This window comes from Vombatus ursinus, unplaced genomic scaffold (genome assembly GCF_900497805.2).
Source record: "Vombatus ursinus unplaced genomic scaffold, bare-nosed wombat genome assembly UNPS02014900.1, whole genome shotgun sequence".
Lineage (NCBI taxonomy): Eukaryota > Metazoa > Chordata > Mammalia > Diprotodontia > Vombatidae > Vombatus > Vombatus ursinus.
Window position 1 is genome coordinate 364,245 of NW_020954678.1, and position 13,185 is coordinate 377,429.

A 13,185-nucleotide genomic window follows, 5' to 3' on the forward strand; every position below is an offset into this window, starting at 1 on the left:
AGAAGAATAGGAAGTATTTTGTCAAAAACTTCTCTACAATCTAGGTCAGCTATATCCACAGCATTTCCCCCATCTACCTAGTTTATTAATCCTATCAAAAAAGGTAATGAGGTGAATCTGGCATGAGCTCTTCTTGGTGAAACCTGCTGGCTTTTTGTCGTAACTGCTTCCTTTGCTCAATGTTCATCATTCTAGAGTTTAGCACTAATCAAAGTCAAACTTGCAGGATATTACTGGCACTCTTCTCCTTTATTTAAAAATTCGTTCATTTGCCCTTCTTGGATCTTGTAGGGGACCTCTCCCCTTTTCTGTCACTTTTCAAATATCACAGTGGCTGTAATATTATCTGTCAGCTCTTTCAGGAATTGAGGATGTCGTCACCTGGGCCAAGTGACTTGAATTCATTAAGAGCAACTGGATGCTTTTCTCCCCTTACTTATCTTGGGTGTCAACTCCCTGTTAGTCACTTTTGTTCTGTTGCTTTCTGGTGCAAAGGTCATTCTGCTGTGCAGAGAAAACAGAAGCACCTAAGAATTGGGCAGCTCTGCCTTCTGTCCATTGTCAGTTATCTTCCCGTGCACCTCCAGCGAAAGCCTGCTTCCTTCTTTGATCCCCCTTTTTCTCCCAGTAGAACTCATTTTTAACTTTTTGTTGCCCTTGGCTTTCCCTTGCCAGTATCTGCTCATTCTGAGCTTTAATGTTTCTGACACTGTAATTACAGAACTGTAGCAGTCATTCTGTTACCTGGCCTTGCTTCCTTTGTGCATGTTTTTGGCTTTTGGTTTTTTAATCTAGATTGGTTGATGAATTTCCTGTGCATCTACATCGTTCTCATCACACAAATCCCGTTTTTCCTCATCATTAGAATTGTTTCCCTTTGTATCTTTGGATACAAAGGGAAATTCATTATCCAGAATTTCCCATTACTCCTGGGCTGACTTTCACTCGGCAGAGACTGCCAGACCTTTGTATTTGTATAACAGCACCTGGCCCATAAAAGGTACTTAAAAAATTCTTGTTGACTAGCAATCCACTCCCTAGAGTCTTTGGACCTTTATTGGATCATGTAAGAACTTTCTCAAAATGGGACAGATGCTTTGGCTTGGGTTTTACTCTTTATTCTCCTAGATAAGTATGCTATACAGAGAAATATCTTGAGAGGACGATAGTAATGACTAGCTCCTAGCGTTGACTCTTAGGGAGGGTTCTTTGAATCTTGTGCTACAAAAAAGGAACCACTCTGCCACACAAACAGGACAAACACTCGGGTGATTGCATTGCTTTGCCAAGAGATTTTTGTTCTAAATATATGCATTTTAGTGGCCCTAGACCTGATTCGGCCTATGATTCTTAGGACTGCTTCTGGGCCTGTTCTCCTCTGGCCATCTTCACACTGGCACCTCCACCCCCACGGTGTCTTCCAACAGCAGTGAGTTTGCCACTGAACCTCCATTTGATGAAGCACGCACTACAGACATGCTCATTTCAAACTTGGCTCAGCCCGTGACTGCCAGGACTACTTCTGGAACTTGTCTCAACACAGGGACCTCCCCACCCTCCCTTTCAGCTCTCCCTTTAGAATGTAAGCTCCTTGAGATTAGGGACTAACATACTTTTTACTAATATTTGTAGTTTTAGCATATTGCCTGACATGTAGTAAGTGCTTAATAAACTCTTTATCTTTCTGGCAATTCATCTACTGATATATCTGATGTCATGTGCTTGAGGAAGGCACAGTATAAGTGCTGAATAAAATATCTCATGATCTAGCCTATATCCATGACTCATACCTATCCTTGTTAGCCTGCTCTTAAAAATAATCTTTGAGTACTGTTTGTCTATATACGGTAGCTTTTTTTGTCAGGAAAACCCCACCTTAGTGGGCCAAGCCCACTGTTACCGTCTACTATAGAATCATGGGCCCAGAAGGGATCCTCAGAGGTCCTCTCCTTTCCCTCGTGGCGTCAGGCAGGCCTGGGGAGGTGGTGTTGTGTAGGGAAAAGAGCGCGTTAGACAGGGAGTCAGGAAGACTGGCCTCTACGTTGACTTTGCTGTTAACTGGCCTTGTGAATTGGACAAGTCACTTAGCCTCTGGTCACTAGTCTTCTCATCCTTCTAACGATGATACTCCGTGTGTCGAGGATCTAAAACAGGTCTCCTTTCATTTTAAAAAACATTTGGTAAAGGAAATTCCATAACCTTCAGCATCCTTACAGTGCGTTCTTGTTGTGTAGTTCAGTTGTGTCCGACTCCGTGGACTTTTTCCGTGGGGTTTTCTTAGCAGAGATATTCTGATGGTTGGCCATTTCCTTCTCCAGTATTTTCCCATTTTACAAATGAGGAACTGAAGCAAATAGAGGTTAAATGGCTTGCCTAGCTAGTAATTGTCGGAGACTAGATTTGAACTCAGCTCTTCCTGACTCCAGGCCCTATCCACTCTCTATGCACTGCACCACCTAGCTACCCCTTATTGTACCAGTAAAGTTATTGTTTTTTAGCACCTGACATCATTACTGTTTTCCTCAGTCTTGTGCCACTTATAGTATAAACAGTAGGAGCCAGAACATGTCTAAGGACCATGGAGCAATACAGAGCTGTTTCAGCAAATAACTGTGTTGGAATGTAGGGTCTGGGCAATGCTGCAAATCAGTAGACAGCAAAGTAAACAAACAGGGGAAAATTCCCTTACAACCTACAACTGTTAATTTTTTTGGTTTGTTTTTTGTTATAATGACATTTATTTAAAATAAATATGTTGCTACAAATCATTTTCCTTGCCTACAGGACTTAAAAAGAAATAGAACAGACTAGTGAAATAGCAAACTTTGCCCTAACCAAATAAGGGATACTAGCACCTTGTTCTTAATTCCTAAATCTGTTAGGAGCGTTGGGTGGGTTTTGTTTGTTTGTGGTTTGGGAGCCCATGTTTGTTTTATTCTGGTGGTTGGCATTCTTCAGAAGGCTAAAGAAGGCCAGACAGGGGTTGGGAACTGTGAGTGGGGAGCATTGCATGCACTGTCAGCCTCTAAGTTCTTTGTCAAAAGGAATCACTTCATAAAGAAGCAGAGTGGAAGAGAGAAGGCTATTCTTGGAAATCAATGGGATGTTAACTACAAAAACTACCAAGAAAAATTCAAAGGGCAGCTAGGTGGCGCAGTGGAGAGAGCACTGGCCCTGAAGTCAGGAGGACCCGTGTTCAAATCCGGCCTCAGACCAAACACTTGACAATCACTAGCTGTGTGACCCTGGGCAAGTCACTTAACCCCAATTGCCTAAAAAGGAAAAAAAAAAAAAGAAAAATTCAAGAAAAAAAAGATCAGCGATGGTTTTGGAAAAGCAATTTCAGCCAAGCGGTGGCAATGGAAGCCAGATTGCAAGGGATTGAAAAGTAGGTCAAGGGTGAGAAAGTGGGGGCAACAAGTATAGAAAGCTTTTTCTTTTCTTTTTTTAAATGTATTATTTATTTTTAGCATTAATTTTTTTTTTAATTTTGAGTTCCAAATTCTCTCCTTCCCTCCAGCCCCTCCCCCACCCATTGAGAAGGCAAGCAGGATATCATTTATGTATGTGAAATCATGTAAAACATATTTCTATGTTAAACATGTTGCAAAAAAGCAAGAAAGATAAAAATTAAAAAATTATACTTCAATTTGCACTCAGTTCATCAGTTCTCTCTCTGAAGATAGATGGTGTTTTTCATCATGAGTCCTTTGGAATTGTCTTGGATCATTGTATTAATCAAAGTAGATAAGTTTTTCCACAGTTGATCATCATTACAATATTGCTTAAACAGCTTTTTCTAGTAGTTTCGTTTTGAAAAAATGGAAAATAGATCATCATAACCCAAAATGATGGAAGGCTCCAGTGAAGATTTTTTTTAAGAATGAGGAAGATCTGGGCATGTTTATAAGTATCAGGGAAAGTACCGGTGAATAAGAAGAGATTGAAATGTCATGATTGAGAGGGTTGATTGAAGGGACAGACTCCTAGGAGAGGCAGGAGGGGGTGAGGTCAAGAGCAGTTCTAGGGGCAGCTAGGTGGCACAGTGAATAGAGCTCCAGCCTTGGAGTCAGTAGGGCCTGAGTTCAACCTCAGACACTTAACACTTACTAGCAGTGTGACCCTGGGCAAGTGACTTAACCCCATTGTCTCACCAAAAAGCAAAAACAAGCAAACAAAAAACCAAACAAATCAAAGCAGTTCTAGAGCACCAGAAGAGCACCTGACCTATGCAGGAAGAAGGGCCACCACATTCTCAGAGACTGAAGCAGAAGAGGAGAGGGCGGGGAGTGATTCTGAGGTCATTCCAAGTGTAGGATTGGGGAGCAGAAGGAGCTGTCAATGGATGGAATCCATTTTTTCCAAGGCAATCACTGAGTAAAAGTTAGCAGTCTTGTCAGTGGGATGCCACAGCACTACTCGAGTTCTTACTAGCAGAAACTCAAAGTCTGAGCCCTCGTTCCCTGCTCAGAGTTTTAATGTACTGAACACAATTACCATTTATTTCTCCTGCTAATAAATGGTATTGGAAGCAGAGAGTTCGCCATCTTTTTTTAAAACGATGATGATTTATTCCCTTCCATTCACTCACAATTATTGAACAAATGAGATCCTATTCCTCAACCTATTCTTTATGCAGGATACCTCAGAGTGGTATGCTTAAAGTGGGAAATATGTTTAAAGTATACCCTTTAAATGACTGTCACCAAATGTGATGGAATAGATAGACATATGTCTTTGTCACAACTGTCCTCTTACTAGACTGAGGCAGCCAGAATGTAAAATATGTAAAACTTGATTCTACATCCCCCTGAAAACTTAAGGTGGGAAGTTACATGAGCTGGAACCTAGGAATCATATACCTGGAACCTAACATCTGGGGCTTATCTTGAAGGGAGAGAGTGCACAAAAACCTCCAAGGGACCAGTGTGCCATGTTCTAAGAGGAAGCTGCCAAGCACTTTGTCACAATGAGATATTCGCGTTGTAAGTCTCCTGGCTGATCCTATAAACATGTCATCTTCCTTGATTTAGCTTCAAATAAATGGTAGGTTATTTTTCTTTGGAGACTCGCAAATTAAGGAAGCATAAACCATGTTAATGACCGAGTGAAAACAGATCTGGAAGCCTTCCCCAAAAGTACAGTCTCACAGGTGAAGTTTGTAGGGTGAATGAAGGAGGATTATTTTTTCCCCTTTCTTGGGAACCTTCTCGCTGCTCTGTAGCAAAATCACTTTCTCCTGGGCTTTTCAAAGTGATTTGTTGAAAAGATATTTCCTTAGCAGGTGCAGTGGATTTTGGAGGAACTTCAGGCTGTGTGTGGGCATGAATGAGTAGAGTGGCCATGTTGAAATCTGAATAAATTGGCAGAATCTTTCAGGATGAGAGGAAGTTTGCAGAAAGGGCGAAAGTGGGGTTCACTTGCCTCGTAGGAATCCCCAGGTTCTGATATATCTAATTAGCTATGAGCTCAAGTCCCATAGTCGTCTATTTGAGTATCTGCTGTGTGCAAGATCCATGGTAAGTACTGTTGAGAAGGCAAAGGAAAGCTCCCGGCCATCCAGTTGGAAAGGGGAGATCTAGTGGGAAGGATGGAACAGGAAAATGTCAAGCAGCCCCTTAATTCATAATGAGCACACTCTCATGCGTCCTACCTGTTAGACATTTCAGACAACCCTCTCCTTTATTTCTGTTGAGGGTACCACCTTCTTCTAGGCTCTCAGATTTAAAAGCTGGGCAGTGGCTCTGCTCTTCACTCTTTTCCATCCCACGTGTCCATTCAGTTCCTACATCTGGCCATTCCTACCTCCACCACACTTCAAATCCAACGCCTTCTCTACTCCTGAGGCGTCCACCTTAGCTCAGGTCCTCGTCAACTCTCGCTGAGACCATTACACTGGCTCCCTAATTGATTGCCCTTGCCTCAAGTCTCTCCTCTCTCCATTCCGTTCTTCATTCTTCATACTGCTGCCAAAGGGGTTTTTCTGAAAGACTAGGTCTAACCATGGCACTCCCTTACTCAATAAACTCAGGTGCTTCCCTATTTAAAATCCTCTAGGCTAAAATATAAAGTCCTACATTTGGCATTTAACTCTTCACAACCTAGCCCTTTCCTTATACTTTCCTCCCTGTCAGTCATGGACTCTAGAGTCCGTCCAAACCAGCCTCTCCTGGCTTCCTGACACATGGCACTCCATCTCTCCTGTGTGCTTGACCTTGCACTGACCCTACTTGACCATGGTATGCACTCCCTCCTGACCTCCACCTTACAGACTCCTTTCCTTCCTTCCTTTAAGTTGTAGCTCAAGCACGCATTCTGCATGAGACCTTTCCTAATTCTCTATCCCTCTTCCCCAGCTGCTATCCCCACTATCTCTCTCTCTAACTGCCTCCTATTTATTTAGTATACACTTATATACATACTTGCACTCACTTTCTCCCCCCAGAGAATATAAGCTGCTTGAAATCATTGTTACTTTTTTTTTTGTTTCTGTATCCCCAGCACTGAGCCCAGGGTTTGGCATAGGAGAAGTGTTTAAAAAATGCTTTCTGATTGAGGTGTCATGGCGTCATGGATAGAGAACCAGCTTCGGAGTTAGAGACCCCTGTGTTCAAGCTCTGCCTGTGGGATATTCAAACTGGGGTACCGTGAGCTAGTCTAGTGACTCAACCTCTGAGTTCGGCAGGCAGCTCTCAGGTATTACGTACAGGGGATCTGCATCACCGGGGTAGCGGGGTGAGGGTTTAGGAGGGGTGGTGCGTTTATAGACTGGAAGTTCCTAACACTGACGAAACCATAGGAGTGAAGCAAACGTTGGGGGGACCGGTGGTCAGCAGAGCATGACATATAAGACACCCCCCTCCCCCATTCTTTAAGGACTCTGCTTCATCTAGGCACAAGGAAGGAAAGAAATAAGCCTTTATTAAGTACCTACTGCGTGCCAGGCACTGTGCTAAGTGTTTTACAAGAAGTATCTCATTTGATCCTCATAACAACCCTGGGAGGTGGGTGCTGTTATCAGTCCCATTTTACAATTGAGGACACTGAAGCAGTTAAGTGACATGCCCAAGGTCACCCAGCTCAGAAGTTGCCTTTGAACTCCTGGAAGTGAAACTGATAAAGAAGTAGTAAGATTAGGGTTTTGTTTTTCATTTTTGCCCCCTCCAGTTAAGGATGGAAGGGAGAGAAAATAGATTTGTATTTATTGAAAAAATAAAATTTAATTTGAGAAAACATATTGTATGCAAGAGGGAACTGAGGCCGTTATGGTAAGTCTGGCTGGGAGGGCAATGAGGAAAACAAGTGTAACAGGAAAAATGGGGGCAGAGGTTAGAAGTAGAGGGGAGGCAGCCGCAGAAATGGGCAAGAGCTCCATCTGTTCCAGCTTCCAGATCTAATTAAAATGAGGGGTACAGATGAAAGAGTGACCAGGGTGGAACAACAGGATGGACTAGAAAGGATTCCTGCAGGAGTGGGGCTGAACCTTTAAAAGCCCTTGGAGATCTTCCCCTGCCCTTTACATTTTTTTCTTGGTTCTTCCTATGAAGCACTTTCATAGAACAATTTTTGCCTTTCTCTTATTCTTGAATTCTGGGTGCATGTCATTTTAAGCGTATGCAGAACAAAAATGACTCATACACTGATGCTGCAAAGCCAAGGACCGTACAGAATTTCTCCCATTTTTACCATCTAATTGCGTTATAGGTTTTTTTCCTTGCTTCAGCTGTACTTGACTAGAAAATATCCTGCCTGCCAGTACTCAAATGAAAGCATTTGGTGTTTCTCCTACAGCAAATGATAGCATCATCAGCATGCAGAACAGAAGCTGAGCATTCCCTACTCTCAGAATTAGGAATATCTTTCACCTAAAGGGAAAACTCAAGGAGAAAATTATTTCAGGAACTTTTAAAAAATAATTGCAAATGTTCCTTCATGTTGCAATTTGGCATTGTTTGTGTCTAAAAGTATCCCCTGCGACCCTCAGTCCTCATTTATAGCTACAACTGATACAAGCTCTGACCTGATGCTACAAAGAACAGTCCAGCACATTGTTTTTAAGAAAAAGTGATTTCCTTTCCCCAGCTTGTTTGAGTTAGTCACAGCTATAAACAAGAAAACCTTGTTGGAATTCTAGATTTGCTTTTCATCTCTTCTACCCTAGGAGAGAGTGATGTGATTCTCTGTCCGTGATCAAATATCTGTACAAGTGTTTGAGTTGCGTTGACAAGGAGACTTTGCTTCTTTACTGGGACCTTCTTTGTGTTGGCTTTTTCTTTAGGCTGAAAAGACCAAGTGGCATGAGCAGCCTTTTGGGGAAGATTGGAGCCAAGAAGCAGAAAATGAGCACCTTAGAGAAATCCAAACTGGACTGGGAGAGCTTCAAGGAGGAGGAGGGCATTGGTGAAGAGCTGGCTATCCATAATCGAGGAAAAGAGGGGTAAGAGACTGCCAGACTTGGCTCAGAGCGTGATAAGAGAAATCAGTGATTGCTTTTTGTTTCTGTTTTGTTTTTTTTTTTTTTTAATTTGATTAGGCGATGGGATTAAGTGGCTTGCCCAAGGTCACACAGCTAGTGTTATGTGTCTGAGGCCACATTTGAACTCAGGTCTTCCTGAGTCCAGGGCTGGTGCTCTATCCACAGCACCACCTAGCTGCCCCTGCTTTTTGTTTCTTAATGAAGTCCTGGGCCAGATTCTGTTGGGAGAATAGGCTATTTTAAAAGGTTCTCAGGGTTGGGGGATGGCAGTGGGTAGGAGACACATACACTCTCTCAAGGTACTAGGGTGCCGTTTGTTTTGCTCAGGCTATAATTATAGACCCAGTAAAATAAATAGCATCTCCTAAAGAGAATAATTTACTTATCTGAGAGAATGTGGTCCTCTAGTATCTGTTGGTCTGGCAAAAGCAGAGGAAGGATTTTTTTAAAAAATATTTCAATTTACTATTCATTTTTAGCATTCTTTTATTCTTAAAATTTGAGTTCCAAATTCTCACCTTACCTGCTTCCTCCTCCTCCCACCCATTGAGAAGGTGAGCAATATGACATCAATTATACATGTGGAATCATACCAACTATATTCCTTATTAACCATAGTTTTAAAAAAAAAAGCAAGACAAAGAAAGTGAGAAGGTTACACTCAAGTTTGCGCTCAGCGCATCAGCTCTCTCTGGAGGTAGATAGCATTTTTTTCATCATGAGTCCTTTTGTCATGCATCATTGTCTTGATGAGATAGCCAAGTCTCTCACAGTTGACGATCATTAAACGTTGCTGTTGTGGTGCACAGTGATCTCTTGGTTCTTCTCACTTCACTTTGCATCAGTTCATAGAGGTTTTGCCATGCTTTCTGAAACCGTCCCCCTCCTCATTTCTTGTAGCCCATCACAATCATGTGCCACAGCTTCTTCAGCCATTCCCCAATTGATGGGCATCCCCTCAATTTCCAACTCTTTGCCACCATAAAAAGAGCTGCTATAAATATTTTTGTACACTTAAGTCCTTTTCCTTTGATATCTTTGGGATACAGACCTAGAAGTGGTATTGCTGGGTCAAAAGGTATGCACATTTTTATAGCCCTTTGGACATAGTTCCAAATGGTTCTCCAGAATGGGTGGATCAGTTTACTACTGCAATAGCAGATCATTGGTGTACCTATTTTTCCCTCATCCCTTCAAGCATTTGTCATTTCTAACATGTGTGAGGTGGTACTTCAGAGTTGTTTTAATTTGCATTTAGTTTGCATTTAATGCATTAAAATGCATTAAATAAAATTTAATAATAAAATGCATTTAATTTGCATTTGATTACAGTAATCAACAGTGGTTTAGAGCATTTTTTTCATCTGACATGGCTTTGATTTCTTCTTCTGAAAACTGCTTGTTTATATCCTTTAACCATTTATCAATTGGAGAATGTCTCATATTTTTATAAATTTGGCTTAGTTCTAAACTCAGAATATATTTCAGAAATGAGGCCTTTATATTCTTTCAATTTCTATTTTACCCTCTGGATCTAAGATATCGGGGCAATTTTCCTTGATAATTTCTTGAAATTCAATGTCCAGGCTCTTTCCTTGATCATGATTTTCAGGTAGTCCAATAATTCTAAATTATCTCTCCTCGATCTGTTTTCCAGATCAGTTGTTTTTCTGATGAGGTATTTCACATTTTCTTCTATTTTTTTCATTCTTTTGACTTTGTTTTATTATTTCTTTATATCTCATGGAGTCATAAGCGTCCACTTGCCCGGTTCTAATTTTTAAGGAATTATTTTCTTCAGTGAGATTTTTGTACCCCTTTTTCCATTTGACCTGTTCTGCTTTTTAAGGAGCTCTTCTCTTCAGTGGATTTTTGTGCCTCTTTTACCATTAGGCCAATTCTATTTTTTAAGTTCGTATTCTCTTCGGTATTTTTTGTGCCTTTTTTACCAAGCTGTTAATTCTCTTTTCATAATTTTCTTGCACTACTCATTTCTTTTCCCAATTTTCCCTCTGCCATTCATCTCTTTCTTTAACTCTTCCAGGAATTCTTATTGCTCTTGGGTCCAAATAGCATTATTCTTCAAAGCTTTTTTTTTTTGGTAGCTGTTTTCACATTGTTGTTTTCTTCTAAGTTTATGTCTTGGTCTTCTCTGACACTGTAGTAGCTTTTTATGGTCAGATTCTTTTTTTGTTATTTGCTTATTTTTCAGGTCTTTCTTGAGTTTCAATTTTATTTTAAAGTTGGGCTGTGCTCACTTGAAGGTGGCAAGGCACTGTCCCAAGCTTTAGGCTTCTTTTGTGCTGCTGTTTTCAGAGTTAGTTTTGGGAGTCTACAAGTTTTTGTTGCCTGCAAGGTGGTGTGATCCTGGGAGAGGTGTGGTTCCTGCTGTCCTGGTCTTTACCCTGGAAGAGCCCCTGTTCCCCTGCAGCCACAAGCATTAACGTTCCTTTTTTGCCCTGGAACTGTGACCTAGAACTACTTATGGGCAATAGGTTTGCCAATCAGTGTCCGCAAAGGGTCCCCTGTAATCTCTTTCTGACCAGTTGTCTGCCGCCTTACCATCTCTGTGCTGAGAGCTCCTGAAGCTGCTACTGCTGCTGCTCATGCTTCAGTCTCCTGTATGGGCCCCAGACAGGCTTCCACCTAGTGTCACAGACTTCTCATGACCTCTTAAGTCTTCTTAGGTCAGTAAAATGTCTCACCCCAACCTTTTGTTGGCTCTGCTGCTCCAAAATTTTATTTGAGGCATTACGTTAATGTTCTTTAGAGGGGAATATTGAGAGAGTTCAGCAGGGTGGCTGCTCCTGATCTGCCATCTTGGCTTCTCCCCACCCTAAAAGTTAGAACAGGAGTTGCCACATAATCATAGCTTCTTTCATCTGTGCCATTGTGGACTCAGGTTGGGCTGCAGCTGGACCCTCGTGGACACACTCTTTCTAACCCTTTGGTTTTGTCTTTGTGGGGTATCACAAAACGGTCCTGTGCCATGAGCTGCAGTACTTTCTTCTTTGTGGCTGGGTGTAAACCTGCCACAGTGTGGTTGCTCTACTTGTCATAAGGAGGGAGGGGTCACTTCTTTTCCATATTTCTCTTCTTGTGATTGAAAATAGGTGAAGAAATAAAGTTTGATGAATTTGAGATGATACCTCTGTGAAAGAGGAGGAATGGAGAGTGTATTGACAAAAGATCTACCCCATAGCCACAGTGTAGAGGTGTTTGGGGTCCTCTTGACCTCATTTCCCAAACCCACCCTCCCGCTTTACTGAGCCCCAGGCACTTCCTCCTCTTTCCCAGTGTCTCTAACACAGAGCAGGCCCCACTTTATCACTCTCTGCTTTAGCGTTGAGCTTGTCCAGTGAACCTTGTTCAGGATGCCAGAGTTAACAGAAGCCTCATAAAAGTAAGGAGCAAAGCTATGAGCAAAGAATAATGAGTAAAATGTAAGCTAGAAAGAGAAAACAAGATTAGAAGGGTCATGTGTGCCATGGAGAGTCCTTTAAGCATTGGAAAACAACATAACTCAGTTAGTGAACAACTAATAAAATAGACCTTCAGTGCTCTGCTCTTCTTCCTCCTCAGCCTGAAGGACTTAGGGCCCGATGGTCCCATAGATCTGATCATCTGTTTCAAATGCGGATCTGATGACCTCCAGGTTCTGTGGCCTTTATCTGCCTTCCATGCCCATTTCCCATCAAGCTTTAGAGTACTTCTGCAGCCTTAGCTTGCTCTTAAAGCATTCTAGGAGCTACACCTGTAAGAGATTAGAAGGAGTCCTCTCATAGATGGGGGAAAGACGATAGGGCCATGGCAGAAGAAGGAAAGAAGAGACCTGCTGAAAAATCTAAATTTGACGTATCCTATCAGCTCTGCAGGTCTCTTAATTACAATGAGAATAACAATAATAGCAGTAGAAAAAACAACGACAAAGTCCTTTACAGCGAGTCCTCTCGCTTGATCTCCGTAAGAACATTGCGAGCCTGGGAAGACCAAGCAAGATGGTAGAGGAAGAGGAAGCAGTACGGCTCCGCTACTCCAGCAGCAGTCTAAAGAAGCTTGTTGGATGCAGCAGTGATAGGCGATCAAAGGAGAGACTGTAGCGGGTCATCTTTCTAGCCCAAGATCACAAATTCTACCTAAAGGAAAGTGACCAGGGTAGGAGCAGGAGTAGGCCGAGGGTCACAAACTCATTGTACAGCTAGCCCAGCGGCCCAGAGCACCCCAGAGAGGATTTGGGACTCAACCGCAGGCCACTGAGCCATTTGGGGGCAGGAGCACTGACTCAGTGCCCAGATCCCAGCCCAGAACGTATCTTAGACTCATCCCCTACCCAGGAAATCAATGAAAAGGAGTCTCCCAAAGGGGTCAGGATCTCAGACTCAGTACCAGGAGGTTCAAGCAAGGTCACCGACGTCAGATTGTCTAGAGCAGATCGTTGGAAAACTAACTAAACAAAACAAAACAAAAGATAAAAAAACTATTAGGAGTCCAGGGTTGCCCAAGAAGAAGAGAGTAACCCCAAAACACCTCCAAGCAAAGCCTTCTATGAATCATTTTCTTAGATTAGAAGCAAAGCATTTAATGAGTGTCCAGTGCCATTCTTATAGGCAAGATACCGATGGGGCGTAGTCAAGATTCAGAACTGTTTGAATGACTGGGACATAAGAGTAGTCAGTAATGGGTCAACATCACCTTATCATGGTAGTGTT

At 42.2% G+C, this 13,185-nt stretch overlaps 1 protein-coding gene across 1 annotated transcript in view; it reads left to right on the top strand.

Annotated features, from left to right (window-relative positions):
* The window catches only part of CFDP1 (craniofacial development protein 1), a 133,042-nt gene that overhangs the window by 110,488 nt on the left and 9,369 nt on the right, over window positions 1-13,185 (top strand). Inside the window, exon 6 of the mRNA XM_027843248.1 lies at window positions 8,279-8,437. Within this exon, the coding sequence (XP_027699049.1) occupies window positions 8,279-8,437 (159 nt within the window). The remainder of the gene's footprint in view (window positions 1-8,278; window positions 8,438-13,185) is intronic.